At 50.4% G+C, this 17538-nt stretch overlaps 1 protein-coding gene across 1 annotated transcript; it reads left to right on the top strand.

Moving 5' to 3' along the window:
• The first annotated feature begins 1981 nt into the window (after positions 1–1981).
• FMOD (fibromodulin) lies at positions 1982–16791 on the top strand. The gene is made up of 3 exons (XM_006133110.5): positions 1982–2376; positions 7227–8219; positions 16472–16791. Exons 2-3 carry the CDS (start codon positions 7232–7234, stop codon positions 16621–16623), a joined length of 1140 nt encoding a protein of 379 aa, XP_006133172.3. The 5' UTR covers positions 1982–2376; positions 7227–7231; the 3' UTR covers positions 16624–16791.
• Positions 16792–17538: the final 747 nt, after the last annotated feature.

Raw genomic sequence — 17538 nt, forward strand, 5'->3', positions numbered from 1 at the left:
AACCTGGGGTGGGGAACCTCTGGCCCTGGGGCCGGATGCAGCCCCCGGCTTGCCTGGATCCAGCCCGCAGCTCAAGGTTCACCCCCCAGCATTGGGGAGCCTGCACTGGTGCTCCAGGCCTCCTTGCTACTCCACCGCATGGCTGAGGAGTCTCTTTCTGCTTCTCAGCCGAGGGGCCACATCACTGAGGGGCTGGCTTTTTTTAAAATTTTTGCTTGTCACTTGTGTGCAGCCCCCGACTGATTTTTTTGTGGGTGGCCCCCAACCCAAAAAAGGTTGCCCACCCTTGGTCTATACATACACAGGGAGTGGTTCTCACTTCCCAACAGGTAATTTCCCATTCCGGTCCTTTCACCTTCTCCCCACTGCTGGAGACGGGCCACATCCACTCTGATTTCATTAGCATTGATGTCACATTCCCATCTCTGTCTCCTTCTTTTCCCCTCTTCAGCATCTGAGGAAGAGAGTTGTAGTTCACAAAAGCGTAGGCTCTCACACCCTAATACATGTGTTAAAAAGTACCACCAGACTCCTTGTTTTTGCTGAAACAGAGTAACATGCCTACTACCCCTCTGAAACCTTTTGGATACGTCTAGACTGCTCCCTCTTGTGCAAGACCCGTTCTACCTTTTTTTTTCAGGAAGAACTGCTCTTGCACAAAATGGCGGCTCATTAAGTATGCAAATGAGGTGCAGCAATATTCACTGCTTCACTTCATTTGCATATTTTCTTGTGCAAGAGGGGGCAGTCTAGATGTAGCCTTAAATTAACAGTTTTCCTTATTCCAGATGTGGAGACAAGGCCCTAAATATCTCTGAACCTCAGCTCACCACCTGTAAAATGGGAATAATAGTCCTGCTCTTACAGTATAGGAGTGTGATAAAGATTCAGGATTGTAAAATGGTCAATATAGTAATGGGGATTGGTGCGGGTACTAGTGTGCAGGGGATGCTGCGGCACCCCCTGGCTCTCCACTTAGCACCCTGGGTCCCAGTTACCGGCTCCAGCTGCTCTGTTGCCAGCGCCGTAAGTTGGGGTCCTAGGTTGAGCCCCGTACACCAGGGATCGCTACAGCTGGTCCCATGCCTGGAGTGCTGGCTGCTTGCCTTGCATGCTGGGGCTTTGTTCCTGGCCTCAGCTTGGGGTGGAGGTAGACAGGGATAAGAGGACTCAGCATCTTCCCCCGTTTAAAAATATTCCCACACCGCTGGTAAGGGGGACCTGAAATGTATAGAGACTCAAGACTCCCAAGTGCCCATCTGTGCTCTACGGGTGCGGCCGTCTACACGGCCCCGTAGGTCGAAATTGAGGTACGCAAGCTGACCTACACAAATGGCGTTGCTCATTTCGATGTTATTTCGAATGTGCTTATTTCAAAAATTTAAAAGGCGTCGTCTACACCACACTTCTTTCGAAATAAATCGCTATTTTGAAACGCCCCTTACTCCTTGTGGAATGAGGCTTACAGGGACGTCACAACAGCGAGCCCGTTATATTTTGAAATAACGGGCTTGCAGTTAAGACACAGGATAGCGAATTCAGGACACCGCCGGTATCCTGAAACAGCGCTGCAGTGCAGACGTAGCCTATGTGTCTTAGACATTTCTATGGCTCCCTTCCCCACAGTATCGAAGCAAGAAAATATGTTGCCTCCCGTGTGGCTTGGCAGAGAAGCACAGCCAGCAGGGTGTCCATGTGGCACCTTTCGGCGGCAGGTGAAACAAATTCTTAGTGTTACATTAGCTTCTCGGTATGTAGTTTATGTACCTTGGATGCCGCTTCGTTAGAATAAATATTTCTAGAAACATTCCTGTTTAATAGTAAAATTATAAAATATCAAGGCTTGCTGGTGACATGGCCATCAGATACAACCATTAGGCCATTCTGCCATCTCCCCAGCCACGAAAACCGTGAAGATGCTTTGCTTCTAAACAGCTCATCCAGAGCATCTTCCCCCCTCCAAAAGTCTGATTTATTTTTTTTAAACCCAGCCTCATCGTCTCTGTGTGATGAGAAACACAGGCGACCTCAGAAAAGTCGGTTCAAAACAACACCCACTGTTCCACTAACTTGTTCAACAGAGAGAGGCTGCAACCTGCCAAAGCCTCTGCAAGGAAAGACACCAGTGTGCAAGAGGAGAGCGGAAAAGCTGGTTGTTTATAACGTCAGGCAGCATTAGGGCATCTTCGCTCTACTCTGCGAGCTGTCTGCTACAGGGAAGCCGCTCCAAAAGGAAAATCCAGCAGTGCCCATGACCTGCAAGCACAATATTTGATCAGGACGGCAGGGCGGGCACCAACCCTGGCAAACTGAGACACACACATGCTCGTTAATACACAGGAGATCAGGCAGAAGAACACTGGGGCTCTGAGTCTGGTAAGTTGATTTCTGTGTTTATCGTGGGTTGGGACTTTTTTTTAAATTATTTGTTTGCCTACCTGTGCCGCAAAGGGAATGCTACCCCCTTGCCATGCAGGCGGCACGACACTGACACAGGGAACCAGGGGAATCACATGCCAACGACACGGATGGCACAGAGCTGGGGCAGCTTTGTGCCTTATTAACAATGCCTTTCTTCCTTTGATGACGTGTTACGTTCCGGGCAGGGAGGGGCAAGACAAGCTAGACAGATTCAAACCAGAGTCTACTCTCCTGATCCCACCACCACCCTCTCCACCCAGCACAACGCCTACATGGCTCTGCATTGGATTCTAGCGCCTCGTTAACAGTGTTGAGAAGGTGGCACTGATAGGGATGGAGGAAGCTCATGCTGTCCATTAACACCAGGTGCCCGTGCAAGGTGCCTTCTGCAGCACAACCCCAGTTAGATGGGCAGCCTGGGGAACCAGTACCCCTGGCAGGACATGCCACCTGTTTTATCCTACACATGAAAGGGATGCAGACCCACTATGGACATGGAGCTGGACCAGGGCTGTAGATTGAGAGAGAATTGCCACAGACATAGCATTGGACAGAGGGAAACTGGGCTGTCTATGCAAGAGAGACCCCAGAGGAACAGCTAAACAGGGGGGAAAGACCCCCTTAGAATGGGGAGGTACATGCAGGAAGGCAGCCCTAGGAACACCACTGAATGCAGGAGAGATTCCCCCTTAGCAACAGTCCCATACCTGGGGAGACCCCTAGAAATTGGAACAGGCCCCCTAGGAATGATGCCAATCAGGAGGAGGGGGGCAGACCTCCTAGGAATAGTGCCACATTGGGGGAGGGGGAGGCAGATCCCCTAGGAATGGAGCAGCACAGTAGGAAAGATGGCTTTCCAGGGGGGTGGAGGAAGCCTATTTTCCGGGAAGCGGGGAGACTTTGCCAGTCAAGGTACCCCCAGGATAGGAGGAGAGCTGCTCTCTGAAACAGCCTGCATGCCTGGCTCCGGACCGCACCCAGTTTCAGCAACGCACCACGTGTCACTGGCCCTGTTGGCAGCAGGAACTCCCGTACGCATGGAAAATGGAAGAAACCCAAGAGCCCAGCCACGGAGTGCCTCAATCCCTCTTTTCTTCCCACACCAGCAGCTTGCCAGCCAGCACTGCATCTAGGTGGCGATGTGCAGACTGGCTCAGCGCTGGACTGTACCCTCTTTGTCTAGCCCGCCGGGATTCCACATTCGGGCTGGAGCTATAAATATATCCCCCTTCCTGCAGCTCTGTCCTGTGGGTATGTCTGAGCCTCGGCCATGGACGCCATCGGGCCAGTACCAGCGACTCAGAGGCCTGCTGTGATCATTAGTCTGGGACCCTCCCTGAACAAAGACCTGGTTTGAACAGGCTGTCTACACGGCAGGGGCAGCAAATCCAGATCAGACTGTACCGTGGGCACCGCTGTAGCTATGTGCGCCCACTTAGGAGAGACCGCAATGCCGCCCAGCTGATTAGCAGAGAGCCCACAGCTTGCTTTGGTATTTTTCCTCGTAGTGCACATTAGGTGCACATAAAAAATTATTCTGCACATTGATGGAAAAGAGTGGAGGGAACATCGGTGGGCACCAATTTCACAGCTTTGCAAAACCCTGGGCTTGCCTGTAAGGGGCCTCTAATCCTCCACTATTACGTGGAGTACAGTAGCACCTGCTAAGAACATGGCTCCACCGCGCTAGGCACTGTACATACCCACAGTGACAGTCCTTGTCCCCCAAAGCCTACAGAGAGAATGCCAGGCAGTGTTATTGCTACCCTATTCACAGATGGGGAACTGTGGCCCAGGGCGAGATACGGCGATGCAGGCAGACTGGCAGGGATGGGAGCTGCAACCTAGTGGGCAGCCTTCCCTCTCCGCAGAGCCAAACCTTCGCAATAAGCTGGACTCACACAATGCTCGGGGTAATTGGGAGCCTCAGGGAGCAGCCCCACTGGTTCCTGCTGTTCTGTGTTGACCCAGCACTTTGGGGGAGGTGCTGGCAGATTCCTTAGTCTGAAGGGCCCCTCTCCCTGCCTGAGCCCAGTCCTGCCCCCACCGGGAGTCTGCTCACTGGTTTCAGGAGCTCAGCCTGTGCCCACTGTGGCACGTAAGAGGAGGTGACTGAGAGGGTCAGGAAGGGACCTACAACCAGGATCAGACTCCTTTCTCCCCAGGCGTCTCAAGCCTTCCTTCTCCCTACCCCTTCCCACACGCTGCCCTGGTAGCTACATGTGGGGAGAACAATGCACATGACCCTGGCTCTCAGACTCCATCCAGCCCTGGGCGGGTGGTGTGATAGCTGGGGTGACTGGGCTAAGAACCCTCTCCCCAGACCACATGGTGGGAAGTTCCAGATTATGGTGATACAGTGGGAATGACCTAGTTAAAAGACCCTAATAATGAAGGGGCGGAACTCCCTGCTGCAGGACAAGGGAGCTTCTTTCAGCAGTGGACAGGTCCACTGAGCAGGGTGGGGTGTGTGCGCAAAGGGGGCAGTCGCCCCCCAGGCCCAGGAATTCAAGGGGGCCCAGGGCTCCTGGCCACTGCTGCTGCTACTGCCCTTTAAATCACCACCAGAGCACTCGGTGTGGATCTGCGAGTAAAGAGGAGGGGCGTCCCACCCTCTAAATCATGGGTTCCCAAACTGGGGGGCATGCCCCCCTGGGGGAGGCATGAAGAAATTCCAGGGGGGGTGCAAGGCGATCCAGCCACCCCCCCCTATCAAGTTTTGCTGCCCCGCTCAGTTCCTTTTTTTTTTTTTTTTTGCTCAACAAGTTTTGCTGCTATTTTTGGGGGGGCTGTGAGGGTTTTTCAAAAATCAAAAAGGGGGGGGCGTGATGCCAAAAAGTCTGGGAACCACTGCTCTAAGGGTATGTCTACACTACCCTCCTAGTTCGAACTAGGAGGGTAATGTAGGCATACCGCACTTGCAAATGAAGCCCGGGATTTGAATTTCCCGGGCTTCATTTGCATAAGCCGGGCGCCACCATTTTTAAATCCCGGCTCGTTCGAACCCCGTGCCGCGTGTAGCCGCGTGGCACAGGGTTCGAACGAGCCGGGATTTAAAAATGGCGGCGCCCGGCTTATGCAAATGAAGCCCGGGAAATTCAAACCCCGGGCTTCATTTGCAAGTGCGGTATGCCTACATTACCCTCCTAGTTCGAACTAGGAGGGTAGTGTAGACATACCCTAAGTGATACAGTGGGCTGACTGCTCCTGGTCCCGCCCCTTCCACTCCAGGTCCCGCCCCTTCCACAAGCACAGAACCAGTCCTCCACACACCTTGCCCAGGGACCCACAGAGGTTGTCGGCTCCCCTGGAAGTGGACTATGCAATACCAGCTAGATGGTGATAAGGGAAATGTGGCGCTCAGAGTCCGTATTAGCCATCACTCCTTCCAGTGGAGCAGAGATTATAGAGGAGTCTGAATACCAAGTCCCTTATGCAGGGGTCAGCAGTCACACCCGAACCTCCCCCACTCAGTGCATCCTGGGGTATTTCCCGGGGGCATTCTAACTCTCTTCCATGCATGCTGTTCCATGCACTCAGCATTAGGGAACAGGCATAAGCCACTGTGGGGGCAGTTATAGGTCTTCATGGCCATGACATGTCAACATCTCATTGTCATAATGGGTGTCAACCTCTGAGCAACCTGGTAATGTAGGGATGTACTAACCCCATTGTACAGAAGTAGAACTGAGGCCCGGGGTAGATTGAGTCACCTACCCAAGTCACAAAAGTCATCTATGACAGAGTCAGGAGGGGAAGCTAGGTTTCCCAAATCCCAATCTTTCCAATAGGCCACAACTCTTCCCCACAGAAACAGCTTTTGTCTCATTGTATCCAGATGTCCGGGTCTGTTACAGCAGCCTGATGAAATATTAACAGAAATAATTTCATGCCACTAATTTAGCTCCTTTTCTTCCACGTGCATATTATTCCCGAATAGACTTTGATCTTTATAAACATATTTGCCATGCAAAAGTTGATGGCAAATGGTTACTTCAGCCTTTGTGTTTAATATTGACTATTTATCACTTCAAACACTTGCTATTCACGCGGTCTAAAGTCACATGGTATTGTTTCTGCTTCCTGATTGGGTGACGCCTAAAGCGCTTCCAAGCAACCACTTAAAATGCAAATCTTTATACGGATCCACGTGCATAACATGTAAGTTTGCAATGTCAGATGGACATGTTAGTTCTTTTCTCAGCTTACCACTGAAGTGTTGTGTCACCTGGTATGTGTCATTGGTGACTGTCTCTCCTCCATCATGTGTACTTCTTGTCTATATATATTGCAAACTCTTTGAGAGCAGGAACTGTCTCTGTTACCATGTACAGCTCCTAGCACAATGGGGCTCCAATCTCATTGGTAGCCTCTGTTGACACTACTGTAATGATAATAAGTCATTGCGAACAAACCAGCCCTGGCAGAAATGTTCTCAAAAAACAAACAAAAGAGCGTCAAAGTAGTATTGGAGTATTTATCCAGCTCTATTACTGCATTTCAAGGGCACCCTCCCTCAGTGGTTATCACTCCTGGCTCGTATACAGCACTTTTCCTTAGCAGACTTCAAAGCATTTAAAAAAGTGTGATTATCCCCGTTGTACAGATGGGGAAACTGAGATACAAGGAGAAGAAGTGACTTGTTACCCAGAAAACTAGTGATTGAGTCAGGAATAGAACCAACATCTCCTGCCTCATCACGCTAAGCCCCATGCACCTCCCCATGATACACTCCCTCCTTCTTCCTATTTCTAGTCACTTGTGCCTGGCCTAATGTTGCTCATATTTTTCCTCCTTCCGTACAGGTTCCATGAGGTTCTGCAGGATGCACTGGGCTTCCATCCTGATAGCGGCTGGGCTGTGTGTGGTCTCCTTCGGCCAGTATGAAGAAGATGAAGACATGTACTGGTTGCATCATTACCTCCGCAGCCAGTCGTCCTATTATAACTACCTGCCGTTCTACGAGGAGGAGGGCCCCCCTTACCCTTATGTCCCGGCTGAGTTCTCTAATCCAGAGCCCATCCCCGAGTCCGTTTCCCGGGAGTGCCCCCAGGAGTGCGAATGCCCCCCCAACTTCTCCACGGCGTTGTACTGCGACAGCCGCAGCCTGAGGTACCTCCCCTTTGTGCCTTCCAGGATGAAGTACGCCTACTTCCAGAACAACCAAATCACCGCTGTCCAAGAGGGGGCCTTCGACAACGCCACCACGCTGGAATGGATCGCATTGCACGGCAACCAGATAACCAGCGAGAAGATGGGCAAGAGGATCTTTGCCAAGCTCAAGCACCTTGAGAGGCTGTATCTGGATAACAACAACCTAACCAAGATGCCCAGCTTCCTGCCCAGGTCCCTGAGAGAGCTCCACCTGTCTTACAATCAGATCACCAGGATCCCAGCCAATGCTCTGGAGGGCTTGGAGAACCTCACTGCCCTGTACCTCAGCCACAACGAGATCCATGATATAGCAGCATCTCTCAAAGGGTTAAAGTCCTTGATCCTTGTTGACCTGAGCTACAATCACCTCAGGAAGGTCCCTGATGGCCTGCCAAGCTCTCTGGAGCAGCTGTACCTAGAGCACAACTACATCCACAGCATCCCTGATGAGTATTTCAAGGTGGCCCCCAAGCTGCTTTACATCAGGCTGTCCCACAACAGCTTGACCAGTGACGGGCTCTCCTCCAACACCTTCAACACCAGTAGCATCCTAGAGCTGGATCTGTCCTACAACAGGCTCCAGAAGATCCCCCGGGTTAGCACCCACCTCGAGAACCTCTACCTCCAAGGGAACCAAATCAATGGTGAGCAACGTCTGACCAGCAACTCCTTGAGGCTAGCGGGTCGCATTGTCAAATGGCCAGGACAAGCAGTAGGGAAATGGGGAGCCGGGTTCTGCCACTGGTCTCAGGGTCTGATCAGAAGGCCTGGGACACACAAAACCTAAATTCCATCACTGTCTCTGCCACCAATTTCTTACGTGGCCTTAAGCCAATCACGTCCCTACTCTATGTCTCCGTATTCCAACCGCTTCCCTCCTCCGTGCCCCGCCCACATAGAATTTTCACAAAGTTCTTTGAGATGCTGGGATGGACACCGCTCGGGTAAGTGCAAGTTGCTATCCTTTCGCGCACTCGTGTCTGTGAGATTATCTTTCTTCATTCTGGAAGCGGAGGCAGAACTCCAGAGAGAACTTCATGAGACAGACGTACGTTAATAGTTAAAAATACACTGGCTGAATTAAATGGTCAGAGATCAGAGGAGAAAGGCCAACTTAGGCACAAGGGATGTGGCTGCACTGAAGAAGGGGGACTGCCACTGAGAGATGTGGACATCAAAAAGCATAGCGTATAAGAATAGGATAGTATCCCTTTAAATATGTCATGGTGTCCTCTATATTATAAACCAGTGAGAGCAGCAGCCGTGTGTAGGCGGCTAGACCCGGGGTGTTTGTGTACCTTGAGTCAACACAATTATTTGGGACCCAGCTGTGCCCATGTGGTTTCCTTATATGAATTTTTGTTGTGTAAAGAGAAAAAAAACACAAAAAAGGTGCAGAAGGAACAGAAACTTGCCCTCTGTACGGCAGGGGAAAGACAATATTCGCACACACACAGGTTCACAATTGAGTAACCCTAGAGACATGCATTTAGCTCCCTGCACAAGGATGTAAACTGTGCAACACACCTGATTCTGTTCTCACGTAGGTAGGTGTAAATAAGAGTGATTCCACTGGTGTCAGTGGTGCAGGTGGGAGCAGAGTTGGGTCCAGGTGACACAGATTTGATCAGAAAGGAGGGGTAAGTGGCAAAGTGGTGTAACTTATGCCACACTTCAGCACTCAGCGTTAGAGCGGTCTGCCGCTGGGTCATTGGGGAATCCCACCGAAACACACTGAGCTTACATGGTCTGTCACACACACACACGCATACACACATATGTGTCCTATCATTGTCTCTTGTGAGGCAATGCATGAGGCTTTGGGGTCTCCAGGGTCCCCAGCACAGGTCACCTCCTGGGGCTCCATCAGACACAGAGAGCCAAGCCGGCCCTTGGGGTCTCCAGCCTCTGTAGGTCAGGGCTGTAACCAGCCTTCAGCAGGAGTGTCCTTCCCCTCTGGTTTCCAGTGCTTCCTCCCTTTATACTGCTGTAGCATTTGGAGCATGCCCAGTCCGGCTTAGGAGAAGGAACTTCTGTCCATAAAGTGGATTTAACCCCGTCTTGACTAGTGCAGGGTATGCCCACCCTGTCATAGGGGACCTGACTAGTAAGCACAATTCTATTAAACCCAATGGGGATTGTGCCTGCTTTCATCAGGCCTGAAGCTATCTCTGGATAATAGAACAGGGGCACCTTCCCATTTGCGTGCGTGGGCAGAGGCTGCTTTCTAAATGCCAGATCAGCACAAGGTTTGGTACTTTGCCACTTCTATGCCATCAGGGAAACTGCAGGCCCAGAATGGAGAGGGGGTGCAACCCTAAATTGTAGCTTGAATGCTGGCTAATTACTTAATAATGTCTACAACTATTCCCAACAGTGTCCCCTGCAAGGTAAGTGGTTGGGCGGCTGCCCAGGAGAGATTCACATGCTCCCCAGCTGATTAGCAGAGCGCCCACAGCCAGCAGCATGCGTGTCTATTCATGGTGCACATATGCTTTTGTATTGGTGCACATAACAAAATTTATTCTGCACATGCATGGAAAAAATAGAGGGAACATTGATTTCCAACACACATTGAACAAACATGGGAAGGAGGATACCTTCAGTCTATGACAGCATGTAACTGAAGCAATCCATATTGCGGGCTCCAGTTACCAGTACACCAAAGTTACTGGGTTTCCTAGATTAATCTTAATTCAGAGGGATCCCAAGAGGACACATGGAAAGAAGAAAGATTCTGGGTTTTGTGTGGTCCTTTCAGTCGGCCTATTTCCATCTCTCTCCTCATTGGGATTCATTAAACTTCTGCCATACGCATCTCTGAAATTTCTCCAATTTGGCACCACCGGGGAATTCAGTTTTGGGCCCATTTATTCTAACTCCTTGGCTCACCCGCAGCAGCTTGGATGTCATGGGAAGATTCTTTCACATTGGAAAGTCTCATGTCAGCATCTAGATTTCTCTCCAAATCATCCAAGTCACAGGAGCAAAATACCTATTCAAAATGTGGTGCCCCCTTTAAAGGCAAATGGAAAAAACTGGTTTGAGAGTCCAAATGTGCTATTTTGTGGTGGTTTGGGAACCTTTCACCTGATAGTCACCACTTCCAATCCGGACTGGGTCCATTGTCAGCCAAAAGCCATGAATGTTATTTTCAGTTCCCTGAAAGGAGTTTCATATTATTTATAATTGTTTTGATTGTAGACCCAACCAAGATCGAGACCTTATTGTGGTAGGGGCTGCATAGTTTTATGGTGAAAGATAGCCCTGCTCCAATGAGTTTGCATGCAAATTCTCCAAGGTATTTAGGTGTCTAGCTCTCATTTATTTCAGCTTGCCTATAAAGCAGAGTGTGCCAATTCAGAATAAGGCATTCCTATTTCAGAATAAGAGCATCCACACATAGAATGAATCAGGAATAGTTAATCTGGTTTAAATTCACATCCTACTGAGTCAGGCCAGAGGGCTACAGAGAGTAATAGAAGGGAAACACACTATGTTAGCCCCAGATTAAATAGGTCCCTGTTCCTAGGGTAAACTAACAAAGGCTGTTGTAGAATCACCAGGACTCTGCTGGAAACAATCAAGGCAATCAGGCCAATTAAAACACCTGGAGCCAATTAGGAGGCTTCCCGACTCAAGGGAGCCAGACTAATCAGATCGTGTGTGGGCCAATTAAGAACCTGTTGAGAGTGATTTAAAAAAGGCTTCCTTTCTGTTTCCTTAGTATGCAAGGAAGGAGCTGAGGAGAGAAGCTGTTGTGCAGTGTGTGGGAGGAGAAAGTGCAAGTGGGTACCAAGGGGAGGTGCCTGCAACAAGGCAGGTGCTGGGAAGGCTGTGGGGAAGTAGCCCAGGGTATTGTAGCTGCCATACAGCAGTTATTGGAGGCATCTTCAGACAGCATTTTCACAGGGTCCCTGGGCTAGAACCCAGAGTAGAGGGTGGGCTGGGTTTCCCCCCTACCCAGCCTCTCCCCATTTCAGTACCAGAAAGGACTGGCTTTGGGAAAGGGATTTGGTCACAGAGACTATGGAGTTTAGTTTCCCCTCTTTGCTCTATGCTGACCAGTGCTGGGAGTAGCTCAACAAACAGCAAGCTGGTGCCCTAGAGAAAATGCTTAAGGTGAGGGCCACTGTGAGCCTTTGAGGGAAACAATCTGCCTGAAAATGCAGGACTCACCAAGGCTGGGGAGGAACTTTGTCCACATTTTACTGGATTATTTTCTTGTGTTGACCAGCCATTTGGACTCTTCTGCCTCAGCTTGCCATCTGTCCTAGGCAGCTACCTACTGCACAGTGGACTTCTGAGGGCAAATCCATGGGTTTTTTTAAATTGGGGAGGAGGAGAGTGCTCAGTTACTATAATCATGAGGGCCATGTAAGCAAGCAATACACCCTAAGAGGGGCCCTTCCAACTTAGTGAAGACATGCTGTGTAGGAATCTTGCCCTGTCATTCTCTGTGCTGCCTCAGTGCTGTGATTAAACAGAAGCCTTTCATCTCCAGCCTCTTTCAGCCAGGCAAAAATCACTTGCATAAGAAATCAAATGGAATATTTATTTTTAAGCTGAATGACTGGAAAAATCCGCTCCCCTGACAAGCCTCTGCCAAGAGGATGCTCCGAGAAACCAGAGCAACAAACCGTGCTGCCTGCATCACGTTAATTAAGCAGCAGCGAAGCCAGCGACTGGTTCAGGGGAAGCACGTCGCCCCACAGTGGGGAGCTGATAGATGTGCAGAACAAGAACAGACGCCCAAGCGTTGGCTTGCAACAAGTGCAGCCATGGAGGCTGCACAAAGATGGCATTAAAACAAGCTGGCGTTTAAGCCCCTCTGTTTGAGCCATGCATTTTTATGGCTGCGTGTGCAGCTGAACTTGACAGGTTTTACAAGCGAGGCTCTCTTGTAATGGCCTCGATGAGGGGATGGATTGCACCCTCAGCAAGTTAGCAGATGACACTAAGCTAAGGGGAGAGGTAGATATATGCTGGAGGGTAGGGAGAAGGTCCAGAGTGACCTAGACAAATTGGAGGATGGGGCCAAAAGAAATCTGATGAAGTTCAACAAGAAGTGCAGAGTCCTGCACTTGGGATGGAAGAATCCCAAGCATTGTAGCAGTTTGGCAGAAAAGGACCTGGGGATTATGGTGGATGTGAAGCTGGATATGAGTCAACACGGTGCCCTTGTAGCCAAGAAGCTAATAGCATATTAAGGTGCATTAGTAGGAGCATTGCCAGCAGATCTAGGGAGGTGATTATTCCCCTTTACTCAGCACATCTGGAGTATTGCGTCCAATTCTGCACGCACTCATGCACACACCCCGCCATTACAGAAAGGATGTGGACCCCACTCCAACAGAGGGCCACAAAACTGATGAGGGGGCTGGAGCGCATGACTTTTGAGAAGAGGCTGAAGGCTTTGGGCTTAGTTAGTCTAGAGAAGAGAAAAGTGAGGGGGGATTTGATAGTAGCCTTCAAGGGGGAGGAGGTTCCAAAGAAGATGGAGAGAGGCTGTTCTCAGTGGTGACAGATGATAGAATGAGGAACAATGGTCTCAAGGTGTGTGTGTGTGGGGAGGGGGAGTCTAGATTGCCTTCCCAAGGGAACCCTCGCCCATGCCTGATGTGCAGGGCCAGGAGCTGGGAGATGGGGTTGGTAGCAGGGCTCACTCTGGGTGCGTAGCCAGCATCAGAACTCCTGGGCATGGGGAGGCAGCCAGGAGATCCTGGTTGCTAGACTGGGAGCTTGGGGGTGTTGCAGCTGCTCCCTGCACCCATATCTCCTGTGCCTATGGTTGGAGCTTACAGACGTGACTGCAGTGTTCCCATCTACGTAATTATCTCGAGATACTCTACACACTAGTACTTGAGTATTTTGTTCTGTACTTAGTACTTCAGTGTAAGTGCCCTTTAAAGGTCCTTAGATAATATTAGCTGCAAATACTTACTCAAAAGAGCTGTTTGAAACAATCACACACTCACCCCGCCAGCTCTCCCAGAGTCAAGCTGGCCCCCAGAACGCATTGGCCTCGCTGAGGAGTTTCAGGCTCCAAGTTCCAGTTGCTGGGGCTTTTTTTTTTTTTGGTTGGCCCTGCTGTTCCACCACCAGGGGAGAGGGTGGCTTTGCCTCCTCCCCCTTCATTTCTGATTGGTCAGTCCAACCAACAGCAGGAGACACGGTCCAGCCACAGTAAGGTGGCTTGTTCACAGCAGCTGGGTTAACTCTAAAGCATGAGGCCCCCTTGTATGGATCCTTCTCTGCAGCAGAGAGTCTGTGACAGGCCAGTGTCCAAAGCAAAAACAGACAAGCTATCTATAAGAATTAACTTAAGCCTCATCATATGGGTTGGAAGAATTTTCAGGAGTACTTAGAAATACGTAAACTCAATTTCTACAGCATACAGATACTGCTAGGTAGCTCTGTAATGGTGTGCTTGAAACTTATACAGAAGTCCTTTTTATCAGCGTGTGTCAGAGCAGGAAAATGGAGTCAGTAGGAGATAAAGTGGACTTGACCTAACAACATAAGAATGGCCATACTACGTCAGACTAAAGGTTCATCTAACCCAGTGTCCTGTCTCTAGACAGTGGCCTATGCCAGGTGCCCCAAAGGGAATGAACAGAACAGGGAATCATCAAGCAATCCATCCCATGCACCCCATTCCCAGCATCTGAAAAACAAGAGGTTAGAGATACCATCCTTGCCCATCCTGGCTAATAGCCATTGATGGACCTAACCTCCATGAATTTATCTAGTTCCTTTTTGAACCCTGTTAAAGTCCTGGCCTTTATAACATCCTCTGGCAAGGAGTTCCACAGATTGATTGTGCATTGCTTGGAGAAATACTTCCTTTTGTTTGTTTTAAATCTGCTGCTTATTCATTTCATTTGGTGACCCTTCATTTTTATGTTATGGGAACAAGTAAATAACTTTTCCTTATTCACTTTCTCCACACCTGTCATGATTTTATAAATCTCTATCATACTCCCCTCCCCTTAGTCTCCTCTTTTCTAAGCTGAAAAGTCTCAGTCTTTTTAATCTTTAGTGAAAGAATAAGCAGAGGCAGGAATAGAACTCACTTTTCCCACCTCCCTGCTCCTATACATTAGGAGCTACTCCCCCTATGAAAGAGTTCTACAAGAGGCTGGGAGAGGGTTAGCGCCTATTCCCTGACCCACTGTCCCCTGGTGGTGCTAGAAAAATGGAGTCCAGGTTGCCTTCCTAGCTTTCAATATGGAACATCTGTGCTAGCCAATCCTCTCTCCCTCATTAGCAATGGGTTAAGTCTCTGCCAAGCCCTGGAGCTTTGCTGCCCCCTGGCAGCTTTCTTCCTTCCCAACACACCCTCTCCCACAATGCAGCAGGTTTATCCAGGTTTGCTGTAGCTCCGGTGGGATCACAACAAACAGCCCCCTTCACAACTAGCAGAGAAATCTGGCTAGAAATAAGAGGATCAGCTGCGAATTCCAATCTATTTCCCTTCCCTATGTTACCGGGAGAGCAGGGTCAATTCTCCACCAGTTACACTAATGTAACTGCATGGACATCAGTCGGGTTACTCCGGATTTACACAGGAATAAGTGCGAGGAGAATCTGAAAGAGTAGACAATGCCCTGGCTAGTGATTTTGGTAGTTGCTGGGTGCCCAGTGTAAAGGGTGCAGATTTGCTCCGCAGAGTCAGAAAATCAGGCCTCCTGAAGGTATCGCAAAATCATTCCTTGCCCCTTGTGCAAAGCAATACATGTTCCAACCCTTCCCCCTGAGGTAACCCGAGTGTGGTTTTAGTTGGGGATGGGTCTTGCACAGAGGAGAAGGGGGCAGAGTGGTTCTCAACTGAACTACAAAAGCTGTGTCTGCAATCATGGAATCACCAGGTGGGAAGAGACCTCAGGAAGCCATTGAGTCCAACCTCCTACTAAAAGCAGGACCAACCCCAACTAAATTAACCCAGCCAGGGCTGTGTCATGCCAGGACTTAAAAACCTCTAGGGATGGAGATTCCACCCCCTCCCTAGGAACCCATTCCAGTGCCTCCCCACTCTCCTAGGGAAATAGTTTTTCCTAATGCAACACAGACCTCCCCCACTGCAACTTGAGACCATTGCTCCTTGTTCTGTCATCTGTCACCACTGAACAGCCTCTCTCCATCCTCTTTGGCACCCTCCTTCAGGGAGCTGAAGGCTGCTATCAAATCGCCCCTCAATAAAATGTGCTATCTAAAAAAGTGTATTACCATAGTGCCTAAGCGTTCTACTCATCGTGGGTGCTCCGGGGCTGGAGCACCCAAGGGGGAAAGTTAGTGGGGGAGGGGGGGCGTGAGCCTCCTGCTCATGCCTCTCACTGGTGGCCTCGCTGACCAACTCCTAACCTCACCCCACGTCCCGCCTAGCGCTTCTGGGAGTGTCCCAAACTGCTGATGTGCAGTGTTCAGGAAGCTCTGGGAGGGATGGGGAGGAGTAGGTACAGGGCACACTTGGGGGAGGAGGTCAGAAGAGGTGGGGCAGGGGCTTGGAGGAAGGGGTGGAATGGGGTAGGGCCTGGGGAGTTGAGCAGCCTCTGCCCCCCAGCTAGAAGAGACGTCGGTGCCTAAGGTCACGTCCACTGTTATGACAATTACCAGGGGCGGCCCATCTACATAGGCAAACCTAGGGCGCCAAGTTAAATGGGGCACCAAATGGTGGTGCAATATCATTGAGGTGGGGGCGCTGATTGCATGGTTCACTTAGGGCGCCAGTTGCTGGCAGACAGTCTAGGGCCGCTCCTGACCATTACTACCCACAGTGCTGTTAGCAGTGGTCTGCCCTCCACGGGGCTCTTTTCCATCAGGATGGCAGGAGCGCTAACTAGCGAGTTCTGGACTCCCACTGTGTCTTAGAGCCTGTCTCCTTTTCCCCCTGCAGAATTCTCCATCAACAGCTTCTGCACCGTCGTCGACGTCATGAACTTTTCCAGGCTCCAGGTCTTGCGGCTGGAGGGGAACGAGCTGCAACGCAACGCAGTGCCCCCCGATGCTCCCCTCTGCCTGAGGCATGCTAATGTCATTGAGATTTAACCCCGTGCTCGCCCCCTGGTCCTCCAGGCACCCATGCCAGCTGGCCAGGCTGGGGGAGGCCTTCACGCTCATTTTAACGCAGCTTGATTTGATTTCTGCAATAGCGTAATATGGCTGCACAATAGCAGCCGACATGCAGGGTTCCCTGCTGAAGTAGGAGGAAGGTTTCATTAGCTCCTCCCACTAGCTGCTAACCCCTTTTGGCCTATCAGGTCAGTCCAGTATGGGGGCAAGTCTCTGCTTTGTCCTATAAAACCCCTCCCATTCCCTTTCTCTCTAGGCAGCCAATCAGTTCTCTCGATCATTCCCCACCCTTGTCTTACTGCATGTGGGTCTGCACGGCTCCCACCATCGTGGGTGGGTTGCCTAGAGGGAACTCAAAGGGACTCAGATAAACTGCATTGGATTTGAAAGTTTGACGCCACCTGGGGTGTTTTGGGGGGGTGCTTATTCCGGGTCGGAGGAACCGTAGCTAAGGGATCCGAGACAGGGGGAGGAGAGGAATTCACATTTTTAAAAGGTGGAAAAACAGAGCAGGACATGGGCCTGGGTGAGGGTCATTTGAGGAGGAAAGGTGCAGAGAGAGGAAGGGCGAGAGGGAAATTCTAATGGAAAAATAGCTATAATCCACGGGTCAGAACTTCACCAGGTGTAAATAGGTGTAGTGACACGGACGCCAATAAAATGATGCTGATTCACACCCGTGTACCTCCTGCATTTATAGGTCTCTGACCTGAGACTGCTGCGCTTCCAGGGGACTAGCCGCTGAACATTCGCCGCAGGCGTCTGTGCAGCTAGCACCATGTAGGAGCTGGTTTATAATGGGGAACTAGGGGGGAGTGAGCAGGAATTTGTGTGGTTCAAAGGTTTGCAGGCTCGTTTTTCAAGGCCCATGCTTAGCTTCCCTCCTCAGGA

The sequence above is a fragment of the Pelodiscus sinensis genome, chromosome 27 (assembly GCF_052426305.1).
Source record: "Pelodiscus sinensis isolate ZL-2025 chromosome 27, ASM5242630v1, whole genome shotgun sequence".
In the NCBI taxonomy this organism is placed as follows: domain Eukaryota; kingdom Metazoa; phylum Chordata; order Testudines; family Trionychidae; genus Pelodiscus; species Pelodiscus sinensis.